The 25,843-nt window shown below is 46.5% G+C and overlaps 1 protein-coding gene across 8 annotated transcripts in view; it reads left to right on the forward strand.

The window, feature by feature from the left end:
* Nucleotides 1-25,843, forward strand: part of ANKRD11 (ankyrin repeat domain containing 11) — a 279,313-nt gene that overhangs the window by 227,452 nt on the left and 26,018 nt on the right. For 7 of the 8 annotated variants that reach the window (XM_059667027.1, XM_059667022.1, XM_059667025.1 and 4 more), the window contains one exon: nt 9,806-9,944. In XM_059667027.1, the coding sequence (XP_059523010.1) occupies nt 9,918-9,944 (27 nt within the window). In that variant the 5' untranslated portion in view covers nt 9,806-9,917. Of the gene's footprint in view, nt 1-9,805; nt 9,945-25,843 lie in introns of those variants that run through there. The other variant, XM_059667028.1, reaches the window with a different exon arrangement.

The raw sequence follows: 25,843 nt of genomic DNA on the forward strand, positions 1-25,843 counted from the left end.
TCATGCTAGATCCTTCTCCCTTGTCACACACTGCTCAGAGAGGAGACTGCACAACAGCTCAGGGTTACTCCAGGTTTATGTGGTAGTAAAGTTCATTTTCTTTTGTGCTAGATAAGTGGTTCTTAAAGTGTTTTCTCATACCAGCACTATCAGCATCACCTGGGAACCTTTTAGGAATGCACAAAAAATCAGAAAGGCTAAGGGCGGATGCCTGCCCTCTGTTTTAACAAGTCCTTCAAGGGTGTGGTGAGTGCTCTGTCAGAACAGTGCATGTACTGTGCATACCACAAGCTGTAGCATCCAGTATTCCCTTCACATTGTTCTTAGAGGAAATCCTAAAGTCTTGTCTGTAGAGGTTATCCAGCCATGGCAAACCGGATCCGGCCCGTTTGAAATGAATAAAACTAAAAAACAAAACAAAAACAAAAACAAAAAAAAAGACCGTACCTTTTTATGTAATGATGTTTACTTTGAATTTATATTAGTTCACACAAACACTCCATCCATGCTTTTGTTCCGGCCCTCCGGTCCAGTTTAAGAACCCATTGTGGCCCTCGAGTCAAAAAGTTTGCCCACCCCTGGGTTATACTCAGCCTCCCTGAAGGTCAGCAGGCCCACCTCTCCCTGAGGGATGGGGCCTAGCTCTAGAAGTGGCCTTGTCAGTGCTGTGAGTGGGAGTGCTGTAACCCTGTGATCCGCCCCCTTTCATCCAAGAGGAGTAATTTCAGTAGTGACCTCAGGTTTTTGTTCTTGATTTCTTTGAGAGAGAGAGAGAGAGAGAGAGAGAGAGAGAGAGAGAGAGAGAGAGAGAGAGAGACAGACACACACTAAGGAAGAAACATCAAATCGGTTGACTCCCATACACGCCCAGACTGGGGGGTCGAACCAGCAACCTTTTGGTGTACAGGACAATGCTCTAACCAACCGATCACCCAGCCAGGGTTTGACCTCAATTTTGAAGCTAGAAGGGGCATGGTTGAAGTGGCCTCGGCTTGTAACTGCTTTGTACTGTGGTTTTATGGCAGTTCTTGGACATGGCCTGTCATGAGCAAGGAAGCATCCCTGAAAGGAGTCACTCACACACGTTTGTTTTTCCATATGCCAGGTTTATTAGGGGAGTCCTCCCCAGTAACCCAATAGAGTTGCATTCAAGTTACACACAGAGAAGGGGGGCTTACACGATAGAAGCAAGCAAAGCAATCGTTTGGTGCAAAGTCCTGGTCACTGGCCGCATCTGCAGATGGAGACATGGGTCTTGGTCTCAAGCCAGGCCCCTGTAGTGGTGGCACATATCTGGTGGAGTGGAATTCTGGCAGGGCTCTGGGTATGATCCTTGGTACAGCCAAGCTGGAGCATTGAATAGTTAGAGTTCTGAGTTCTTATAGCCCACAGTGGATGGAGTGCACTCATATCGGTGTCCAGATGGAGTCCTTATCAGAGTGTTCAGACTTGTGATTTTTTTGATGTTCTGGGCCATCCAAAGGATGTTCCTGTTATACCCCATTACCTCAGTCTTGACATAGCACTTGATATGACTGTCATGGCTGACATTGACTCCATATTGGGTTGTCAAAAGTGTTCAGAAAGTCTGCTCAGCTCTTGCTCTATACAAGGCCATAATAAACAGAATCTGCAGGGCCACAGGTCTCCATGCTTGTTCCTTTGACACTGAGGAGCCCTGGGAGCACCTGGTTCCACAAATTCAAAAGAAATTGGTTGAAGAAAGAGTAGGATGTTATGTCCTTATAATGGAATCACAGAAAGGATGATGATGGGTCCCGTTTTCTTGAATCCCAGATTTCTGAGAGTGTCAACACTTTTCATGCTTCAGATAGGCCTTCTGATGACAGTGAAATCTCCAGCAAAGTCAGGTTATTGTCACAGATGGATTCCTGCAATCTCTATCATCTGGAGCAGTGGTCTCCAACCAGTGGTCCGTGAGGTCCGAAAGGTTGGCGACCACTGACCTGGAGAGTCTCAGCTGTTGGGGTTTCTGTTTGTCTATCTGTCTCTCTGTTTTGTGAGGGCAGAGAGAGAAATAGAGAAAAACCACAGACAATATGAGATGGGCCAAGGTCCTCTTCTGTGCCCAGACTGGTCCTGGAGTTGGGAGTTATTTACAGGTTTCTGCTCACTTAGCCACAATGGCTTCCCCAACTGCTGATTCAAATTGAGTAGCACCAGCCTACCCTGCACCCTTTCTGCTCTCTGTACTAAATGATCCTTCTATGTAGCATTTGCTCCCCTTTGACACACCTGCATTTGCTTGTCATACGATCTCTCCCCATCATAATAAGTAAGCTCTTGGAAGGAGCCTTTTTGTGTTCTCACAATGCTTTATTACTAGGCATTACTGTGCAAATGCTGACACCCTCAGATGCTCAAATCAGATTTCACAAGTGAAGGCAGGTTAGGCCTTTGAGAAATAAGGGACACAGTTTGGAAAGGAAGGAGTGAAGCTGTCTTTCCTTGCAGAGGACATGATCATCTACGTAGAAAATCTTAAGAAACCTACACAAAAGATCAAAGAACTAAGAAGTGAGCTTGGCAAGGTTGCACAATACACAGCCAGTATGCAGAGTATATTTCTAAATGCTGTTAGTGAACAATCAGCTATTAAAATTGAAAAATACACTTATAGTAGTATCAGAATATGGATTCTTTTTAAAAAAATGTTCTTTTTATTGATTTATTTAGAGAGGAGGGGAGAAGTATATAGAAAGAGAAATGTCAATGAGAGAGAAACATCTATTGGCTGCCTCCGGCAGGCTCCCTACTGGGGATCAAGTCTGCAACCTGGGCATGTGGCCAGACCGGGAATCAAACCGCAGCCGGGCAAAATATGGATTCTTAAGGAATAAATTTGGCGAAAGATGTGCAAGACTTGTACCCTGAAAGCTACAAAACATTGCTGAGAGAAATTAGGCAGACCTAATCAAATGGAGAATTATACCATACTCATTTGTCAGAAAAATCTCAATATTATTTAGATACCATCCTCCCCAAATTGATCTATATATTCAGCATATTAGCCACTCAAAATTCTTGTAAGCTTTTAGGTAGAAATTGATAAGCTGATTCCAAAGTTCATATGGGAATTCAAAGGACCTAGAATAACCAAAAGCACTTTGAAAAGAAGAAAAATGTTGGAGGATATAACAGTCTGATTTCAGTCCTTACTATAGAGCAATGATTTTCAATCCTTTCATCTCATGGCACACATAAAACTAATGACTAATCTTCTACGGCACACCAAAAAGTATTGTTTTTGCCAATTTGACCAAAAAAAGAGGTATAATTTTCAATCATTCATAGATGGTTATCGTGTTAGCTATTACCACTTTTTTTCATCCTTTCCTGAGGATATGTGTGTGTATTTGTTTTTTTAATTACTGATTTGAGAGAGTGAGAGACATCAATCTGTTGCCTTTTGTATGTGCCCCAACTGGGGATCGAATCCACAGCCTCGCTATATGCCCTAACCATGAATTGAACTTGCAACCTTTTGGTATATAAGACGATGCTCCAACCAACTGAGCCACCTGACCAGGGCAGTTATTTTTCATTTGATAGTTGTGAGAAATGCTGACCTGTCTGAATTCAAATAATGGACTCGGAGACATGAAGTATGGCAAAAACAAGACTTTTAATACAGTCTTGCAAGAGCGGGTGTCTGATTGAACAGGCACACACAGAGCAGTGATCACAGGGTATTTATCCCTAGGGTGTGTGAGTTCTTCCTCCTGTTCCTCATTGGCTGAGTACTATGGGGTTAATAGTTTTCCTCATAGGTCGCGTGGGTCTTATGTCTCCTATTGGATTATTTAAAAAAGTGGGCTGAGGCCTTTTCTAGTTGTCTCCACCTCCTGTTGTCTAGGTGGATCTTCCTGGAAAATGTGCTATTGGTCATGTACACAGTTTTTTGTTCTTATAACCTCTCCTCCCCTCCCTATATTCTGTTTGCCCTGGGAAAATTCAGTAACTGTTTCCATTAAAAGTTGACTCTGCTGAAGATGGATCACCGAGGCCTATTTCCTATAATAATAAGGGAAAAGAAGTCAGTGCCCCTGACTGAATAGTTAGATATTGCATATTTTAAAAACTCTTACGCACACTGGTTGAAAATCACTGCTGTAGAGTTATAATAATAAGATAGTGTGGTATTAGCCTAGGACAGGCATATCAATGAGGGGAACATAGAGACCCACACACACGAATGGTCAATTCTTTTCAGCAAAGATACTGAGGCAACTCAGTTGGGAAAGGGTAGTCTTTTCAACAAATGGAGGTTGGAACAATTGGATTGACATATTTATGCTGTTTTTAGTGGCTAATATAATTTTGTTCCTATTGGATTCTTTTGCTGTTGGCCATTTATAGATTATTAACCATAGTTAAGGTAGTTCCAGGGTGAATGTACCAAGTGGACCATGACTATCCTCTAAACAGTACTACACTTTTCTTTTCTCTGTGTGGAAAGCATGGTGTGTTGGGGAATTACAAGCCAGCCTGCCTTTCTTTGTACATGATATGCGTGGAGTCCTCCCTCTCATCACCCCACCTCAAATTTATTGTGAAGGATACTATGAGAAGGGCCAACCAGGTCACCATCTGGTTGTCCTATTCAGCTGTTACCACCCTGGTGGTTTTTATGGCATATCAAAGTCTGACACGGAAGTGGCTGATTAGAATGAATTCAATGTTTTAGGTATTCTTTCACCATTTGCGAAATGAAAACATGTTGTAATGTGTACAGTTGGTTCCTATTGTGATTCCTATTTTACTAGTGAGGAAAGCTCCACTCTGCTCCAGCCCAGCTGCTCAGCAAGGTTCTGAACTCAGGTCTTTCCAGAGAGCTGTGTTCCTGCTGTACGGCTCAGGGCTGCGCCCCTACCGCACTCCAGGTGCAGTGCAGGTGTTTGCTTTTCCCTGTACAGCTAGTATGATGAGGACCTGCGATTTTAAAACTTTTGGAACTTTTTTAGTAACATATCAGTGCATATCATATATTACAGTTCATTTTTAAAACCTGGCATAGCCTCCATCCAGATCAACACATAGCAGCATTGTCAGTCTTCTGGGAGACTTTCTGTGCAATCTGTAGCACTTCTGACCAAAGTGACCGACCTCTGTTCTGACATCTATCACTGTAGATAAGTTTTTGCTGTTGGGATTTACATGAGAACTCTTGTTCAACGTTACATCTGATTTACAGGCTTTTTCTTAGCAGCAGTTCTCTTCCTGTGTTGCTGTGTAGTATTCCATTGTATGAATGTTCAGCAACTTATCCATTTCTCCTGTAAACATTTGCATTCTTTTTAGTTTGGAATATAGCAGAGTAATGACATAAAGACATGTACATGGTTTTTCCCCCCAGTGGTTTAATAATTTGTCAAAATTAATTGTATCAGTTCTGCAGTCTCGAAAGCTGTGAGAGCTCAGATTAACTCACATTTTTGCTAACACTTGGTGTCCGTTTAAATTTAGTCATGCTGGTGGGTATGTAGGAGTATCCTGTGGTTTTATTTGTATTTTTCTGTTGTTTCCCAGTCATGAAGATGTCCTCCTGTACTATCTTCTAAAAGCTTTCAGTCTGAGGTTCATCTGGAATTATTGTTTTGTGGTACAAGTTAAGGGTCAAGGTTTATTTTCTTCCCTATGGATGTTCACATGGTCATTGTCACTAAAAAGACCTCCTCTCCCCCCATGTGTTGTAGCAGAGGCTTTGTCACCAGCTAGGTGGGGTTCCAATTTGTGCTCTTTGTTCCAGACCTTTGGTCCTTGGTCCAGGACCACCTGTCGTGATGACCGTAATTTTATAGTCTTGATCTCTGGTAGTTTAGTTGGCTGAACTTTGGTGTTTTTCTGAGTTATCCTTACTATTTTTGATCTTTTGCTTTTCTATGTGCATTTGGAATAAGCTGATTTCAAAAAAAAAAAAATGCCTACTGGGATTTTAACTGTATTGCTTTAAATATAAAGATTAATGGGGGGAATTGCCAGGTTAACAATGTGAGTTCACTTATCATAAACATATTCCTCCATTTTTATGTCTTTTTTTTCTCTCTCAGTAATGTTTTCTAACTGTTTATATAGGGGGCTTGAACATCTTTTGTTAGATTCATTTCTTTGTATTTGATGTCTTTTGATATTTTGGTATCATTTCCTAATTGTAGGAAATAAAAATAAATTCCAATATCTAACAACTTCTTTAATTTATATACTAATTTTCTATTTAATTATATATTCCTTTGGATTTTTCAGGTATACAGTCAGTCATTTTAAAATTAATACTTTGTTATCCTTTGGGGGTGGGGGGGTGGGGGGAAAGGAATTGAGTCAAATCTAGTTCCAGAGGGGATTTTATTTTTGTGGTCTAGAAGTGCATGATGTGATTACTCATGTATCAGTATTGTTTTCCTAGAGGTGTCATGGAAGTTATCTATGTTGTTACATGTAACCATGTGTGTTTTTTTATTGTAGAATATTCCATTTATGACTACACTAGAATAAATGTATCCATTTGCCTTTTAAGGGGCAATTGTGTTGTTTCATTATTTTACTATCTACACTAATAAAAGAGAAAAATGGTAATTGGCGTACGACGCTACCTTTTTCATTGGCTAACCAGGGCTATATGCAAATTAACTGCCAACTAAGATTGGCAGTTAACTGCCAACAAGATGGCGGTTAATTTGCATATGTAGGCACAATGCAGGGAGGCGAGAGGGAAAGCAGGAAGAAGCCCCCTGCCACTGACAGTGATGGGAAACCCAAGGGGGAGCTAAGAGCTGGGGGGCAGGGCAAAGGCTGCCACTGCAGGTCCCCGCTGCCAGAGGTGTTAGGCCTGGGCAGGGGCGGAGCCTGTAACTGCAGGGAGCTGGGGGTCCCCTGCCCAGGCCTGACACCTCTGCCGGAGGCCTCAGGCCTGGTCAAGGGGCCGATCCGGTGATTGGTGATCGGAGGGTGATGAGGGTCAACTCCTCTGGCCGAGGCATCAGGCCTGGGTGGGGGGCGGAGCCGGGGATTGGGGGGATATGATGGTCCCCTTGCCCAGGCCTGAAGCCTGGGTCAGAGGCGTCAGGCTTGGGCGGGGGGTGGAGCAAGTGATCAGAGGGAGATAGGGGTCCCCTGCCCAGGCATGATTCCTGGGCCAGAGGCCTCAGGCCTGGGCAGGGGCCAGAGCCAGTGATCGGGGGGAGATGGGGGTCCCCTGTCCAAGCCTGACACCTCTGGCGGAGGCGTCAGGCCTGGGCAAGGGGCCGATCCTGCGATGGGAGGGTGATAGGGGTCTACGCCTCTGGCCGAGGCATCAGGCCTGGGCTGGGGGCAGAACCAGTGATGGGGGGAAATGAGGGTCCCCTGCCCAGGCCTGACGCCTCTGTCAGAGGCGTCAGGCCTGGGCAAGGGGCCGATCCTGCGATTGGAGGGTGATGGGGGTCTACGCCTGAGGGCTCCCAGTATGTGAGAGGGGGCAGGCTGGGCTGAGGGACACTCCCCCCCCCACACACACACACCCAGTGCACGAATTTCGTGCACCGGGCCCCTAGTCATGAATAAACTGCTATGAACATCACCGTGCCATTTGTGAACATGTGCACTAATTTCATTAACTTTATGAGAAACTCTCCAAGTGGCTTTGCCATTTGAGTCCCATCAGCAACAACTCAAGTTCTTGTTTTTCTGCCACACCCTTGTCAACATTTGATACTGTTAGTCTTCTTTATTTTAGCCATTCTAGTGGGATTATTTAGATCTTGTGGTTTTAATTTGAATTTTCCTAATGCAGAGAACACCTTTCCACATGTTAATTGGCTATATGGGTATTTTCTTTTACAAAGTACATATTCATGTCTTTTGCTCATTTAAAAAAAAGAAGGTTTGCTTCTCAATAGATGAGGTGATTATAGGTAACCTTGCCTAGATACATCCCCCCTCATTCCTCCTCAGGACAACACCCAATCTTCTGCACTTGAGCAGAAGGTTCCTGGACCCCCTTTGTCAGGTAGAGGAATGTCCCTTCTTATGTGCTGAGACTTCGTGTAAGAATTAATGTAGACTTTTATCACAGGCCTTTTTCTGCAGCTATTGAAATGATCATGTGATTTTATTTTCTTCAGGTGGTGAATTACGTTGATCTTTTTATTTCTTGCATTCCTGAATACTTTATTATTTGTAATATATCTATAGATCAGATCCACCAACTGGGCCAGGAGTTTTCTTGGTAGGCAGGTGTTTATTACAGTTTGGGGTTTTTGCTAATGGGTTCCATTCTTCCAGTTCTGTGGTGGCAGGTACAGGTAGTGACAGGTGTGGCTGTATCCTGACATCTCAGGTACACAGTAGGGTGAGATGGCATGTCTAGCATCTGTTAGGCTCTATCTTCCAGGGGTCCTTCCTCATCCCAGCAGTATTGCCCATAGCTCAGGCTCTGCCTGGTGGCCTCTCTTTGTACTCCAGATGCCCTCAGAGGTGGCAGCATGTTCTGGCAGAGATCTCCCTGGTCACTTGAGGATGTCTCTCATCTGCTAAGGTTAGTGGATGCTGTGGCTGAATGATCAAGCTGGAGGATCATTTGGGCCACAGGAGGAGGGAATTCAGTTATGTTTGGTGCAGGAGGTAGCGTCTCCTGGGAATACCCCCACCTCTTAAGGTGCTGTCCACTGAGGGGTTGGGTTCAGGGTGTCCACCTGCTGCAGACAGCAAAGCAGGGGCTCCTCTTGCCACAAGGTGCCCATTTCATTCACACACACAGACACACACACTGCTTTTTGGGATCAGACCATCCTATGTTCATGTGACCTCACCTCATATGGTACAGCACTGCATGGTGAGCGGCTGAATTTACATGCCCGACGAGCACTGAGATCTCCATTTATCATCTTGAGGTGGGCACTGTCTTCCATTCTACAGATGATGACATCAAGGCAGATACATTGCTAGACTTGCAGAAGGTTGGCCAGCTTGTCAGGGTGGGCTGGAACTTGGGCTTGCTAGTATTTATCCTGCAGGACAAACCAGCCCTGAGACTAGTGCAAGGAAGGGGGTGATGAGGATAGACATGTCCTGCCCACTCTCCTGCTAGCTCTTGCTTTGGAGTGGGTCATCTGCACTCAGGTTTACAGATGTGGGCTCTGCTCTGAGATTGATGCTTGCTCTGCAGGATTTGTCCTGAAAACAGCTTCACAGTGTCACAGGCCTGTAGTGGTGCCAAAGACAGCATGAGCACTGGGGGTCATGTGAGGCCAGGTGGAACTATGCAGAGGATGTCAGACAGGGAAGGAGGAGAACCCAGTCCATTCACAGGAAGGAAGGAGTGCAGTCTCTTGGGGGATGGACACACTCCTGTATGGTGGGAGGCCCAGGCAGGTTGAAAATCAAGACACCACCTGTCCACACACCTTTTTAAGGCTCTTGCACCTGGATCTTTTCCCTGGGAAAATGGGTTCGGGCAACTGTGTCTCTGTATGCTCTGCTTTCTTCATACTCAACAATAATACTTGTTAGCCGCAATTTCTCAAGACTCCTCTGGTTCAGGACAAGAAATGGGGCCATGTTTGATCATGGACAGGGCTCAACGGCAGCTCTGGTCTGTGAGGGGCGTAATGGGTGAGCGTGGCTGTCTGCCTTATAGAGGAAGACCGAGGAAGCCAATAGGCACACCTAATTCTGGCGGGCAGGAAAGGCTGTTAATTACCCAAATAAGAGATTTGCTTTAACTGTCACATAAATGAAACCATAGTGGATGTGAAGATTTGAGACTAATTTGTAAATGATATCTGAAAGTGTCACTTTCTTTTTCTAGGATAAAGATAAAGTTTCTCTAACCAAGACCCCAAAGCTGGACCGCAGTGATGGAGGGAAGGAGGTGAGAGAGAGAGCAACCAAACGGAAGCTGCCCTTCACTGTGGGGGCCAATGGAGAGCAGAAGGACTCAGACACAGGTACCAGGAGCCCAGCGCCGCCTCTGTCCCTCCTGTTGTCTCCTGTCCCCTGGCTCCTTCCTGACTGCCTCCAGGTCATCCTCACTTGAACCCTTCCCATATCATATCTGCCAACTCTTCTCCCATCCTCAGGGGTCTGCTGACAACAGGCTCCACCTGGGAGGTGGCCCCAAACCCATTCTAGGAGTCCTACTGCAGTCCTGGGGGGTGACCCAGAGCAAGGCCTCACAGCTTCTTCTCTTTATCTGATGTTCCAGGGGGTACTTGGGGATGATAAAAAGATTAGCACACAGAGAATTCACATAAGTGTGCATAGCAGAAATGCTCTCTGGACCCCAGCATGCCCAGGGAGCCTCCAAGTGTATATCCAGCCATGAGGCTTTCAGGCATTCCGTGCTCTTTTTAATCTCCTGAAAGGGGATTAAACATGTTTTCCATGTTGGAGGATAAACATGTTTTCCATGAAGGCCACAAAAACATAAATTAAACCCAATTATTTGAAATAAAATCCAAACGGACCACTGAAAACAGGATCCAGCGAGTGCAGGTCAATGAGTATAGGTGTACATGTGTCTGTGTGTGAATGTGTAAACGTGTGTGAGCATGTGTGCACATGTGTGTGGGAGTGTATACGTGTGTGTGAGCATGTGCGTGCATGTCTCTGTGTCTTTGAATGTGTACATGTCAGGAGTTAATAATACTTGGTGTGTACACTTTTAAGTTGGTTCCATCTAGAGCTGCTCACTGGGACACATGCTGTGTCCAGGAAATAACCTGCCCTCCCTCTCTCCTGCTGGCCCACACTCTCTTCCTCTTGATCCTAGTGCCCAGGGGCCTTCCCAGCCTACTAGCCATCTGACTGCTCTGCAACCTTGTAGGCCAGTTGCATGCCAGGGCTGAGAAAGGTCACAGAGCATGCAGAAGGCCACAGAGTCTGGTTGAACCCACAGAGCTGTGAGGTGGGCCCAGGCTTTCCCACAATGCAGCCATAGGACAAGGAGCAGAAGCCCTGCAAAGATGGGGCATGGGTTGGGGCTTCCTGCATGTGAGGATATGTGTCAGGTACTGAAACAAGGTAAATGTAAGAAAATTGGGAGAAATGGCAGAGGGAGCAGCCTGGAAAAATAATCTGTGTCACAGCTTTTATTCATGAGGTCACAGGTCCTTCACTCACACCTTCCTATGCAGGTGCTCCTAAAAGAAGCAGGTTCATGGTAGCTGTGCAGATACTATGGTTAGTTAAAAGCCAGTGAAATGGGTATGATTTTGCTGGCTGGGATATGAGGAAGGTGGTATGGGCCAAACCCTTGTTTTTTGTCACTGAGTAGGCACATTGGGAATGGGAAGGGGTGAGTTTGCAAGGGGAGGGGCCGTGGAGCAGAGGGAAGATGTGGGTATATATGTGGACATGGGCTCCCACCAGAATGGAGGGGTGCTCACAGGGATTCTGTGACTCAGGCTTTAGGTCCAGAGAAGATCAGGCCAGGCCTGGATATCCCCTCCTGTTATTAATGCCCATGCCAGTTCTAGTTGTAGAGGGTGTGCTGTTGCTGTTGGTTATTGGCTGCCTGGATGTGAGGGTCTGAAAGACTCCAGAAGGGGTTCTGGGGTGGTCCTGTGTGTTCTTGGAGCCTTGATTTCAGAGTCAAGGAGATAGTGCTGAGTTCCCATCTCCTGAGAGAATGTGCTACCTGAGCAGACGTTGGTGCATCTGCATTTCTGTGGAGCATGCCTAGGGGTGGATGATCTTGGCTACCCACCCTATCTGGTTGGTAGGATTTCTTTACAAGGACTGTTTCATGTCTTTAAAATTTTTTTAATTGAATTTATTGAGGTGACATTGGTTAATAAATTATATAGGTTTTAAGGACCCATTTTATCTTGATGGTGGCTTTTTAGGTTTGTGTGTTCCAGCAGGCCTCACAGATTAGTCTGTTGATGGTTCGCATCTTCTCAGCAGGTGTGCATGCTAGTTCTCTGAGGTGTCCAGAAGGTTCTTGGGGCACCCCAGGAGTGCTTATGTTTACTATCTGTGAGTCTGGATGTAGAGAAAAATCACTGTGAAGTAGGAAAAAAGTGAAGACCATTTTGAAAATAGAATTTTCCAAGCAAGGACTGTTACAAAAATATAAGTTAAATATAGTACTTGCCCTTCTATGTTTATTTTCCTTTTGGGGGCCAATTTTAATAACTTTTTTACAAATCTGCTCTGTTAATATGACAAAACTAGATTTTCCAGTGAGATGATTTTGGTTCACGGGTATGTCAAGTATCACTTGTATTAGGAGCCTCTAAACTAGCTGATCTTTGTGCACCATGTACACCAGTGGGAGGCCCTCTGCCTGGCCCTACTAGGTCTGTAGGCCATGATTAGTTACCTGTTAACCTGTCTTCTTCCTACTTGTACTTCCTGGTCAGCAGGAAATCTGAGCTGGATATTAACCTCGTACTAATTGTAGGAGCATTTCTTGCTCAGAAATATAGGCGAAGATGGATGAGGCCATTTTTCTGAGAGACACACACCTTCCCACTGCAGGGCTGTACCTCCAGCTGTGAGGAAAGGGGAGAAGCCACACAGGGGAGAATTATTAATTCCGATGAGTGACTAAAATAGATGCTGGTCCCTTTGGTCTGAGGCTAGGGTCCTCAAGAGCAACCGACCTGGAGACTGCCCTGCATCCTGGTTCTGCATGTTCCTCTAGCGCCCTCTGCTGGGAAGATGTGGCCCAGCTTGCTCTATAAGGTGTAGGTGTACATGGCAGAAGGCTCCAGAAGTTGAGGCTCTGAGTGGCAAATACTAAGTTTCCTTGGCTGTGCCCTGACTGGACAGAGGCTGTTGAGCCTCCTCCAGAGACCACCGAGCTGCCTAAGAGCCTTCTGTTTCATAGACCCTCAGGAATTGCTGCACATGACCCAGTCCATAGCAGGCTGGTCTCTGCAACAATTAGTCAAGGTTGGGGGCAGCTTGCCAAGAACAACACCTGTCTGCTGTGAGAGCTGGAAATACCCTACACATCCATGCCTAATCAAAGCAAATTCATCCTGACGTGGTTTGTCATGGTCGCACCCTGAACATTTCATGTCCAGGTGAATATGAGTATTGAGGTGAATATTGAATACTTCAATATCCTTCCAGAAACTCTGGCCAGAGCGTGCCCCAGAGCCAGGGCTGGACATAGGCTGCACATGCCGTGTCTTGGCCCTTCCAGCCTAGGACCGAAGCAGGTCTGGCTATCTGTGTAGGAAAAGCAAGCAGGCCAGCCTTTCATTAGCAGGTTGTCTGAGGAGGCTCAGCCTGCCCAAGCACCTGCTGCCGACTCACTGCTAGGTTGTTATAAAGCATCTTACCACTTACAGTGTTCATGATGAAATTGTATGATGTCTGCTACTTCAAATTATACTATTTTATTAACTTTTTATATGGTTAAATTTTCCCACAACTTGAAAAAAAATCTATAAGTAAATATCGTTTAGGTTGGTTTAGATGATTACCTACTCTCTCCAGGCTTCCTTCATAAGCTTTTGATTCTTTACAGTTTTCCATCCCTTAGTCTGAACATTAGTGTGCTGCTTCCCAACTGGAACCACACACAGATGGGCCCTGCTTGTCCCCTGAGGTCCCCTTGATGCTTCTCTGCCAGAAGCATCAAGAGCTTGGCTGCTGCCTATTCTCAATACCTGAATGTGTCTTTGGAATGAGAAAAATTTAAGATTTTATTTTATTTTTACCTTGTAAGACTTGTCTCTGATATCTAGGGTATTTATTCAGAAGTGCTAAAATGTGAGCTCATTCATTCGAGTGTTTGAGGACACTTACTTATTTACCGAAATCATGATCACCCTGGTTCTGTAAGATGGGAAAGTACTGGCTGCTGTGACTGCTCGGGGGGCTGTCCTCTGTTTGTGAAAGGAAGACATTTCTCTCTTCTGTTGGCATCTGCAGAACTTCTTAGAACCCAACACCATGATGAAGAAGGGGCTTCTGCTCACTCACTGAGTGCTGAACTGTGGCAGAGGGAGAGCAGTGTGGCACCGTGGGAAACTGACACCACTGTGGAACCTCTGGCTGTAAAGGGCACATGCCAACCACAGTATGACCCTGGGAACTCTCAGGACTTGGCTGATGCATTATGACAAGACTCCCAAAGATAGAGAAGGACTGGGGTAGGATGCCGTAGCCACATGCAGCAGGAAGGCCTGATCAGTCTGCACTACACTGGGCACCTGATCACCTTGCATCTCAAAGTGGAGTCAAGAAGAAGGGCAAGGTTGGGCCCATTGCTCTGTGGCTCTCTTCTTGCACTACATGACTAAACTTAGGTTCTGCCCATTCCTGACTTGCCACTACCATGGAATAAAGATGAATGCTGTTATGCAGCAAAGAGATGGGATGTGGATGTTGGTGAGCAACCAGTGGGGCTACAGGACAGAAGGTGAGAGAGCCCAGCACCTGCCCCTCCCATGATGATCTGAGTTCAAGGGTGAGAGCCCAGTTTATCTGAGGAACCACATTTGGTCATTCATAAAGAAGCACATCCAAGTAAAATATTTTCAAATAATTAAGAATTCCTCTGGTCAAGCTATTACCCAAACATGTTTCCTCTCTAAACTTGAACAGCTTCATATACAAAGGGGGGTTTGGAATAAAGGAAGATTCTTTGTATTTAAAATTCTCTATTTCCCGCAGTTGCAGAAAAGGTGTGATCCTACAGGGTATCACAGCCTCCCTTAGGACCCTTTACAGATGCACTCTAGGAGGTAGCCAGGCCCATTGTATAAACATAGCATAGGTGAGTCAGGGCCTTGCGACCACTCCAGCTTCCGTGATTTGCTGGGAAGATTCCCAGGACCCCTTATGTAGTCCTACTCATGACCATAACTGATGACAGTGACAGGCCACAAAGCAAAGTCAGCTTGTAGTCCTCCCTGCAGAGTCACAGGACTACTTCTGTGGATTTTGAGGACACTCTGGAATATAGTTGACCAGGCAAGGCCATAGAGAGGAGGGCACAGGAGCCTGTCTGGGATGTGTCGTGGTGAGACACTGTGGGACTTTGAATGTATTTCTTAAATTCCCTGTGTTGCTTGGTGTTTTCATCTTTAAAGCTCTAAATTGTGAGGAGTTTGTGATTCTGACCTATGAAGTTTTTTTTGGGGGGGGGGGGGGCGGCAGTGTGGAACTTGCAGCAAGTGCTCCAGTCAGCTCTCAGGAGGAGTCTGGGTCAGGGTGTGGCCCCTTCACTAATGCTGCTTCCAGGGTTGCAGTTGAAGACCTGTGTAGGCAGGCCCAGGGACTAGCAAGGATTGATGACATGGTTCAGGTGTGGTTGCAGGTTTGAATTATGAATTTAAAAAAAAAAAATTCCATATGCTTTGGTGTAGTGAAAGTGATAGGGAGGCTGTTGTCTGGGCTCTTTATGCTGATATCACTTTCTTATATTCTGGCTTCCTGGTTATAATAGCCTTCATTGAATTCCCACAAGCAGAGCTAGCTGCTCTCTTCTTGGAGAGAGGTGATTAAGACCAGAGAAGGGACCTGCTGAGTCACACAGAGCCCCTCTTTTTAAAATGATGAATGATAGTGATTTCTAAAAGAAAGAAAGAAGTTGATATGAATCAGGAAATTGGAAGGAGAAGCCAGTCACAACTGCAGCCTAAATTTTAGACGTTACCCTACCCAACCCTGGGGCCTGGATGGTTGGATATAAGAAGTAAAACAGACTGGCTGTAGGAAATAACCATTGGCTTCTGGGGAGATCTGGTAGTCCGCTCATTGGGACCAATGGCCGTTTGGTAGTTCTAGGTTAACTGTGGTGTTGCAAGCTGATGGTGGGAGATGGCCTATTGTTATATTGCCCCGTGACCTTATAAAGCATCAAGGGGCTTGGACGATTAGTGGGGTGTGTGGAGTGATAGGGCTTGTGACTGAGAGGGAGGAAGGAGCTACCTTCCTCCCTATGAGAGATAGAATATAAAAACAGAAAAGAAGGGAGGGTTGATTTGCCTGGGCTGTGGGATAATTACCTAGAAGGGTGTTTGCCTTTTTAAGAAATATAGTTCCCTTTTCCTTTTTATAAGCTACAGCGATTTTTGTCTGATTCCATCTCTTGATTGGTATAGGGATGGTGGTATACACTGAAGAGGAGAGGGAAAGGCAGAGCCAGCAATTCCCGGCTAAGGAGGGAATGGGTAAGATTAAGTGTTCGTTTGAGATGAGTGGTGGTGAGAAAGTTTCTTATGGGTGTAGGAGAGGAGGGCTGGAATAGGATGAGAAGGAGAGTTAATTCACACTTCCAGGCTCAGGATTATTCCAAGCGGGGGAAGAGTATGTTTAGGATCTAGAAAGAAGGAAATCTTGTCCCATGGGTAATCGAAATCCCTTTGTAGAAGGCAGTCCCATGGAAAGGTGAGAATCCTGATGCAAAGGGAGAGGGAGCAGTAGCTAGGACCTGGAGGATTTGTATCGGGAGAGGAGGTGGGCTTTCAGGGAGGTCAGGGTTATTAGGGTACATAGGGAGCACCTGCAGGAGTGCTCACTCATTCGTCCTCTTCTTCTGGGATGTGGGTAAGGTGGAGTCTGGTGGGCCCAATCTGGTGGCTGTAATACTTAGGGGACGCCAGCGCATGTGATGGAGGTTTTTCTAGGGATGGGTTTTCATCTGGAAAGGTGGAACCATGGAGTATGCCCTGATAGTTTAGCTGCATTGGGGCAGTTGAGAGTACTTGATAAGGGCCTTGCCATTAGGGCTGTAAATTATTGATGGATTTCCTTTAGGAGGAGTAGGGGAATATCTCCTGTAAAAGGTTGAGGGAAGATCTGATCAGCATGTTCTTCAGTAATTGTCAGATGCAATTTAAAATGGGGACATAGTCTCTGAGAGGGGTCTCTGTGCAAGGAAGTTTCCTAATAAGAAGAGTCTTCCATACATGCGCTCAAAAGGACTAAGAAAGGAGGGTATGTGGGGGGATTGCCCTGATATGCATAAAAGCTAGAGGCAGGAGAGAAGTTTAAGGTTCTTTAGTTTTGAGAGTTAATTTAATTAGGTGAGACTTAAGAATTTGCCTTTTCTATTTTGTCTGAAGATTGGGGCTGGTAGGGCAGTGTATGTTCCACTGGATGTTCTGAGTGGAGGGGACCTGGTAAGTTTTTTGAGATCTGAAAGCAGGTCCATTTACTGATTGTATAATGAGGTGGGTTAGACCTAGTGGGGAATGGCTTCTACCCACCCTGAGACAGTATCTATGAGGGTTAAAAGATACTTTTTTGTTTGTTTGTTTGTTTGTTTGTTTGTTTTTTAATAGGGGGCATGTGAGTGAAGTCAATCTGCCAGTCTTGTCCAGGGATTTGGCCCCTTGACTGATGAGTGGGGGGGAAGAGGTCTAATCTAACCTGTCCTTGTGGAGATACTGAGTAACAAGTAGAACAGGTTTGAGGGATATCTTGCAGTAGGGAGGCTAGGTTAGGACATGTGATGAGGGGTTTTCGGAGTTGTAAATATATCCTATATGTAGGGAATTGTGAATAGTCTGTAAGATATCAGGGGCCTGTCCCTGGGGAAGGGTATGTTTTCCCTGAAATTTTAACCATGGATCTTCCTGAGTGGCCCCAAGAGCTAATAGGGACTGAAGTTCCTCTGGGGTGTATTAGGGTGTTATATGGGGTATAGCTAAGAGCTGGGGAAATAGAGGCTTCCTCTGAGCCGCTGCTTTGGCCTCCTGGTCTGCTTTGTTATTTCCCTGTAATACGGGATCATTCCCTACTTGGTGTCCTTTGTAGTGTATGACTTTTAAGAAGGCTAGAAAAGGGGAGGGGAGAGAAGTTCCTAAATACCAAGCAGGAAGGCCTGTGAGGCTTTTAGTGATAGTGTCAAGGAGTGGGAATGAACCGTAGAAATAAAGAAAGTCTAGGTTTCAATTTAAGGACATAAGCAACAAGAGAGAGCCTGGGAGGGGTTGCTTTAGCTTACTAGGAGAGAAGGGGTCCCTTTGGACATTGGGGGGGGGGGGGGATCAAGTCCTGACTCACTGGACAAACTTTTCTAGAACTTTCACAAGCATTTCTACCCATCTATATATATAAAAGCCTAAGGGACCAAACGACCGAATGATGAGCACTGACCACCAGGGGGCAGATACTTAATGCAGGAGCTTCCCCCTGATGGTCAGTGTGTTCCCACAGCTGGAGTGCTGCTCAGTTGACCAACCTGTCCCCACGGCCCACAAGCCCAGCGGCAGCCACTCACTTCCTCAGTAGTCCTGCAGGTCCAATTTCCAGAGAACAGGCCAGGCACTGACAAACCAGCGCAGCCTGCACGATCCCAACAATGCCTCCTGGGAGTCGGCCTCGGGCACCGCAGCCACTTCCCTTCCTTAGATGCTCCACAAGGAAGAAACAACATAAAAGCAGCCTCCAGGTGGCTCCTGTCAACCAGCGGGAATGTCAGCTGGATGGATACAGATCCCAGGCCAGCAAGGGCATCCCACCGCCCTCCTGGAGGACTGATGGCGTCCTGGACCCCCCCACCCCCACCTTCTAGGGCCGGCGCCAGACCTAGAGCTCATGGCAGGGGAGCACCGCTGTGGGCAGCGCAAGCCTTTCCTGATTAGGAATGACTGGGCGCGAGCTCACAGCAGGTGCAGTGGGGCTGGGATGAGTGGGAGTGGCAGCCAGGAGTGGCAGGTGGTGTTGGACTGCCAATTTAGGCCCAATCCCCACAGGCCACATCGAGGGACCCCACCCGTGCATGAATTCGTGTACCAGGCCTCTAGTTCACAAATAACCAGCTTTAGCCAAAAAGTAAACAACCAGCATTTCTTAGATTGACATTTATCAACACACTTTAAGCACACTCTTACTTTCAAGAAAATATACACTCAACAAAGTACAAGAGACCTTCTGTAATAAAAAGAGCAGGCGAATTAAAATATGTCTAGCAATCAATGTTTCAATATTTTATGCTATTTTAAAATATTTATATGTATATCATTTAACCCAGCAATGCTCCAAAGCCTTTGTTACCGAAGACTTTGGAAAATTATGTGTAGGCATATGAGGCTGGAGAAAAGGCAGGGGGAGGAGGAAGCAGGCCCAGCAGCCTATTCCCAGGCCTCTAGCCGCTTGGATTTAAAACTGCCATATTTTTCCTTAGAGATAACATGCTACGGTTTGGGTAATAATGAGTTCAGCTTCTGATAGTAGCCATACTTTTAAGTAAGCATGTGCAGTAAAGAAAGTTATTCTTAGGGAAAGGTGGGGTGGGTGTGGATGAGAAGGCGCTGAGGTCAGAGCAGTTTTCAGAGCATTAAAAGGGGTGAGAATGCTGGCCTTGGGATTTAAAGGCTCAGTGAGTGGTCCCTTTGCTCAGTGGGAGAAGACTAAAGTTGGGAACCCAGAGGTGAAAGTATTCAGCGAGCCCAAGAAAGGAGGCCATTTCTAGTTCAGAGGAGGGGACAGTCATGGAGGAGATAAGGAGATAAGGCGTTTACAGTCCAAGGAATGGCTCGGCCTTGTGAGGTCAGAGTGAAACTGAGGTAGGTGACTATGGTTTGGGACAACTGGGCTTTATGAGGGGATGCATGGTAGCACTGGCCAAGCACCGAGGTAGAATGAGAAGAGTGAATGAGGGTATTTAGTAAGATGCAGTGTAGAGGTGAGATGGCTAATGGCTATGAGATTAATCCGTCAACCCCATAATGGAGACTGAGGAGGGGCCAAGGGTCCCAGTGAATTCAGAGAGGGCAGAATAACTGGCCCCAGTGTCAATTAAAAAGGAGATTGGCTTACCTGCCACCACAGTCGTTACCCGAGGCTCTGTCCTGGTGATGTAAGTCTGTGAGGCCCTGTTGGGGCCTGGGCAGCTTCTTCGGTGGCCAGTCCCAGGAGGTCTGGGAGCTCCAAACCGGATCCAGAGGGCGGCCTTGCTGGACTGGCTGAGGTCCGACGTGGAGGGGCCAGACTACAATCTAATTTCCAGTGGCCTTCCCTTCTACACCTTGGGCAGGGCCCAGGCGGGGGTTTGAGCAGGACTTGGTTGATTGTCTTTCCTTGTTGCATTTGAAGCATGGGCCTGGAGGAGGTTTAGCCCCTGACTTACCCTCCGTAGGGGTTCATGAGAGTAGTGGCTAGGAGCTGGAAGGCCTCCTTCTGGGACGCAGCCTTGGCCTGATCTCGCCTTTGTTTTTGGATTTGGGTCTCCTCATCTCTATTATTAAAGGCCGGGTTAACGAGATCTTTTTGAGGGGTTTGTGGACCTCTGTCTATTTTTTGAAGTTTATGGTGTGTGTTAGGGGCTGATTGGGATATAAAATGGGTGTTCAGAAGAAGGGTTCCCACTGGGGAGGTGGGGTCTAAGGTGGTCAATTTCTGTAAGGCCTCCATGAGGCAGAAGAGAAGAGCTGGGTTTTCGTCAGGGCCTTGAGTGATTTCATTAAGTTTGTCACATTCCTTAGTAAAGGTGAGCAGGTTGGTGGAAAAAGATCTGAGATGCCTCTCAATCTGTGCAAGGTCAGATATAGAGAATGGGACATGGACTCAGACTATGCCCTCAGTTCCTGCTACCTCCCTCAAGGTTGGAATTGGCGTGGGATTAGAAGAGGCTGTTAAGGAATATAGCCTTTGGTGGCCTGAGAATGAGTGTTAGATGGGAAAAGGCTGTTTCAGAACTCATGTTCTCAGGATTTGGCTCTCAGGGACTTGGGGGAGAAGGTAGTTGCTGATTAGAAAAGTCTGGGGTTTGGGAATCTACTGCAGGTGAGGTAGGCGATGTATAAGGGGGTGGAGGTCAGTGGTATGCTGGGTCAAAAGTAGATTCAGAATCAGAAGTGTTAGGAGTATGATGTTTTGTGTGAAGGAGAAGGATCTGATGGGTAGAGCCAGGACAGAGAGAGGATTGGGACTGAAGGATGAAAAAGGCCTGAACGTAGAGAATCTCTGACCATTTTCCATTGCAGTGACAGTAATTATCTAAATTGCTCAGTGTGTTAAAATTAAAAGTGCTGTTTTCAGGCCATTGAGACTTATTATCTAGTTTATGTTATAGCCAAACGGCAGTGTTACAAAATAAACTGATGTGATTGGGCATGATCCTCCCCACCGCGAGTGTGCAGAGGGAGTGTGGCGTGGCCCACGAGAGAGGAAGGGTGAGTGACAGACCACAAATCCAGGGTAGACGTCCCTGCTGCTAAAGAAATCACCATGAGAAATGAGAGGTGACCCTCTGGACTGGGCGTCCCCAATCCAGAAGCTCCCAAAGCCAAATGGCTGAGGAGTCTTCTGGCCTAGTGCTAGAACTTTTGAGACGAGAGACTTTCAAGAAGTCAGTGAGAGAGAGTGGGCAGAAGACCCGGGGCAGGGGAATTGTGGAACATCACTCACCTAGAGAAGATTGGCCGGTGTGGGGATGGAGAGTCAGCAACGGAGAAGGAGAGATTCCTGGTCCGGCGTCCTCCTTGGCTGGTTCGGGAGGGTCCATATGAGAGGGAAGCCCAATCATGTCACCCGAGTAGGATTCGGAGGTAAGCCCAGGTTGAGCTGCCTACTGCTCTCCGAGTAGCAAACTTGGGGTGACCAAAGCCAGGGCAATGGCTCCCCATCCCTGTGGAACCCTCCCGGGTTTTGGCACCAAATGTTAGGGTCGCCGAAGGAGAAGTGCACGAGGCCAGAATGGTGAGGGATTATGAATTTATTTGATCATCTGCACACCAGGTGGCTGAGCCTGGATGGCTCCAACACCCCAGTGATGGGAGTCAGCGGTTTTTAAAGGACTTCGGCGGGCTTTTTCTGGGTGGAGAATTCTCTGTACAGGTCCAGATTCTGGGAAGTCCGGAGGGGAGAGATAATGGTCTTAGCAAGTGGACCCTGGTCTAAGCAAGTGGAATGTCCATTGTGAAGAGGCCTAAAGGTCAGTTCCCAGGGGAAGGGGTATTGATTCAGTTATTTGATCAGACCTAACAATGATGAAGAAATCCATCCTGATAGAGAGGTTCAGCCCCAGGGACTTAACACCTTTGGATGATTAGAGAATGTAATGAGAGAAAATTGAAAACATGATCAAGGAACAAGATACTGTCAAAAAAGATCATGTAGATAAAATATATATATACATACACTGGAACATAAGGAAATTATCACTGAAATTAAAAATTCAATAGGCAGATTATATGGCTTATCAGGTATGACATAAATAATTATTATCAGAAGGACTCGTTTCCTTGGCCACTGTTGGTATTGCTCAGTCTTGATCTTCCCTCCCTGCCAATTCCAAACCTTACATTCAGGAAATTTCCTCGTGATTAGGCACTTCCCTTTAAACCAGCAGTTCTCAACCTGTGGGTCATGACCATCGGAAAAGACATATGGCATATCAGATATTTACATTACGATTCATAACAGTAGCAAAATTACAGTTATGAAGTAGCAACGAAAATAATTTTATGGTTGGGGGTCACCACAACATGAGGAATTGTATTAAAGGGTTGCGGCATTAGGAAGGTTGAGAACCACTGCTTTAAACTCTTCTAATTGATGTCCTGTGGTCAAAAGAGTCTTTGCCAGTTACAAACACCAGAGAAATTGCTCTATATCAAGTGATGCACCTTCAGTCAAACATGTTAAAAAGCCCAGAATTCCCAGAGGAATCCAGTTTTCCAATTGCTCTGCGATAATAACAGAACAACAAAAAGCTAATGTGAAATATCTCCAGTGGCCTGTGTTCTACAATCTACTGACATATGGAATTTTTTTTCTTGCTCTGAAACTACTTGGATATTTCCTACTTGAAATAAAATTGTGTTTTTTGTTTGGGAAAAAGAAAAAAAGAATTAGTGAATTGGAAGTTTTAACTAAAGCAATTGCCTAGACCAGGGGTGGGCAAACTTTTTGACTCAAGGACCACAATGGGTTCTTAAACTGGACCGGAGGGCCGGAACAAAAGCATGGATGGAGTGTTTGTGTGAACTAATATAAATTCAAAGTAAACATCATTACATAAAAGGGTATGGTCTTTTTTTCCAATAGTTTTATTCATTTCAAACGGGCCGTAGTTTGCCCGCGGCTGGCCTAGACTGAGGTATAGAAAGAAAAAGAGATAGGAAACATGAAAGACATTTTGAGATGTGTGTGTGGAAAGGGACTGAGGCATGACATTAACATCTAACCAAGGAGAGAAGTGGGGTCACTGATGCTCAGAGAAGACAGAGAACTTCTCATGTCTGTGAAAACAGGAGTCCTAGTTCAGGAAGAATAGTGCATTATGAGCAGGGGAAAGATTACACATGAATTTTATGATGAAGTTACAGAACAACAAGAAAAAAAGTGCTAAAAATGGCCAAGGAGAGGAAATGTTGCCTACAGAAAGCAAGCCAACCTCCCAGTAATTTTGTGGAAGCCAGAAACTGATACCACCCCACAGAACTGAACTGGCTCTAATGGGTGGGGAACATCTGGCCCGTGAGCTATATAAGACCTGCAAAATCATTTGGTCTGGCCCTGCCAGGGTATTAGGGGTGAGTTAATTAAATGTTTGACCAAATATATCATGCTAGTTTTTTTAATATATTTTATTGATTTTTTACAGAGAGGAAGGGAGAGGGAGAGTTAGAAACATCAATGAGAGAAACATCGATCAATTGCCTCCTGCACACTCCCTACTAGGGATGTGCCCGCAACCAAGGTACATGCCCTTGACAGGAATTGAACCTGGGACCCTTGAGTCCCCAGGCTGACGCTCTATCCACTGATCCAAACCGGTTAGGGCAATCAGGCTAGTTTGTAAGTTGATAAGTGTTTGTATGGCCCACAAATCTACACTAATAAAAGACAAAAATGCTAATTGACCATACCTTTTCTATGCGCATCAGCCAACCAGAGGAGTATGCAAATTAACCCAACAAAGATGGCCGTTAAATTTGCATACTGCAGGCAGATCCTGCTGCGCTGCCCTGCGCGGGTGGCAGCGAGATCCCCAGCCGCCTCCTGCCCCAGTGCGGGATCCAGGCCTGCCATGTGTGGGGCGGGGCGGGTGGCAGCGAGATCCCCAGCCGCTGCCCGCCCCACCGTGGGATCGGGACCTGCTGTTTGCGGCCCAGGGCCGGTGGCAGCGCAATCCCCAGCCACTGCCCACTCCAGCGCGGGATTGGGCGTGCTGTCTGCCACCAGGGGAGCGGGCCTAAGCAGGTGGTTATCTCCTGAGGGGTCCCAGACTGTGAGAGGGCACAAGTTGGGCTGAGAGACACGTCCATGTGTCGTCGTCCGTCCGTCCGTCCGTCCCCCCCCCCCCCCCCAGCCAGTGCACAAGTTTTTGTGCACCGGGCTTCTAATTATGTTATAAATATCCAAGTGGTCCTTGGCAGAAAAAAAGGTCCCCCACCCCTGCCCTAGATGCTCACTCTGTGTCCTTGCTGCCAGAATTCACTCTAACTCAGACAGATCTTTTCTCCTATAGATGCATCTGCGTTCTACTGGGGAGTGAGGCTCAGTTGCAGGAAGTGGACTCTGAACGCTGACTCCTTCACACAGAGGTCCCTCAGAAACATCTGCCCTTGGCAGTCCTACTCCCCTGGGAAAAGGCCCCATCCTAGTCAGACAGCTGCAGTAAAGAATGCAGCAAGAGTGTGTTCTAGAACGGATGAGTTGAGAAGGAGAAAGGGCTTTAGTAGGAAGCCCAGTGATGGCCTGGGGAGGGGAGGGATTCTTGCCAGCTGGGTGGCCATATATCAAGAAGGCCTGATAAAATGTGCACCGACTTCACAAAGACCAGAGGTGAACATGCACAAGAATATAGGCATTGTAGAGATACAGGGTGCTGTCACATCACCATGTTTTCCTAAAGATGATGCAGGGGGATTGGCCAGGCTCATGTGAAACCATCTTTCATCCATCAGCTTAAGAGGAGTGCCACAGCTGACATTGGAATACCAGGAACAAAGTAGGAATGAGAAAGCAGACAGACTTGAGGGAACAGGAAGTAAGAATCTCGTAGGAAGACAGCCCTGCTCCAGCTGTTGGGATCATAGGCCCAGCTGTTTCCCACCCATGCTTTTCAACACTCTGCCTTCCCTGGAATTCTGCCTCTGGATATCACCTGCAAAGCCCTTGGAGCTCTTAAAGCATGTGATAGCTGCTCTGCAACCCTGCCCCCTCCCGCTCCCAATCTAAACATGGGGGATGTTTCATAGACTGGCTTGTTAGAGCCATACCTTCGACCTCCCCGTGCTGCTCAGCTGTCACATGGAACTACCAGTTTTCCACTCTGAAACTTGGCAGATGCCATTTGGAATTCATATACGTTCTACTTTGTTTCTGGTTGGATATTACAAATAAAAAATGAGCAGAATGCCAAAGGAGTTGCCATTTGTCCCAAGTGTTCCTCTTCTTGCCCTGAACCCAGCATTGCACTAGCCAGTGAGGGGGCTGATTGTTGAGGCACATTGCCCACCTGGAGTAGGAGGCAGATTTTATAGCCTCCCACCTCTGAGAGGTTGGCCTTTGCTAACAGGACATAGTGGGCCAAGGCTGGGCTGGGAGGTGTCCAGAAGGAGAGCAGCGGAAACACTTCTATAGCATTCAACAACGCCCTGTGTGCATGGTGGGCCTGAGCTTCATGGCCTCATTGAGGCTGGGCCAGAATAGAGAGGCTTCCTCTGTAGGCAGGGCTTCTGCAGGCTCTCCTTCCACCCCAAGACTCACAGCCTGGCCTGACTCAGACCCCTCAAGATACTGGTAGCTTTGAGTGCTTGTAGAAAATATTACACCCAAGGCTCTTGTGGGGCAGCCCAAGGCACCTATGACGGTGTGAATTCATCCCCAGGAGAGGGAAGACACAATCCTGCCTTTGCTGAAGCAGAGGCAGAGGGAGGGATGGTTGGTGGAGTGTGGAGAGGTGCCGGGCCACCAACTGCCC

The sequence above is a fragment of the Myotis daubentonii genome, chromosome 15 (genome assembly GCF_963259705.1).
Source record: "Myotis daubentonii chromosome 15, mMyoDau2.1, whole genome shotgun sequence".
In the NCBI taxonomy this organism is placed as follows: domain Eukaryota; kingdom Metazoa; phylum Chordata; class Mammalia; order Chiroptera; family Vespertilionidae; genus Myotis; species Myotis daubentonii.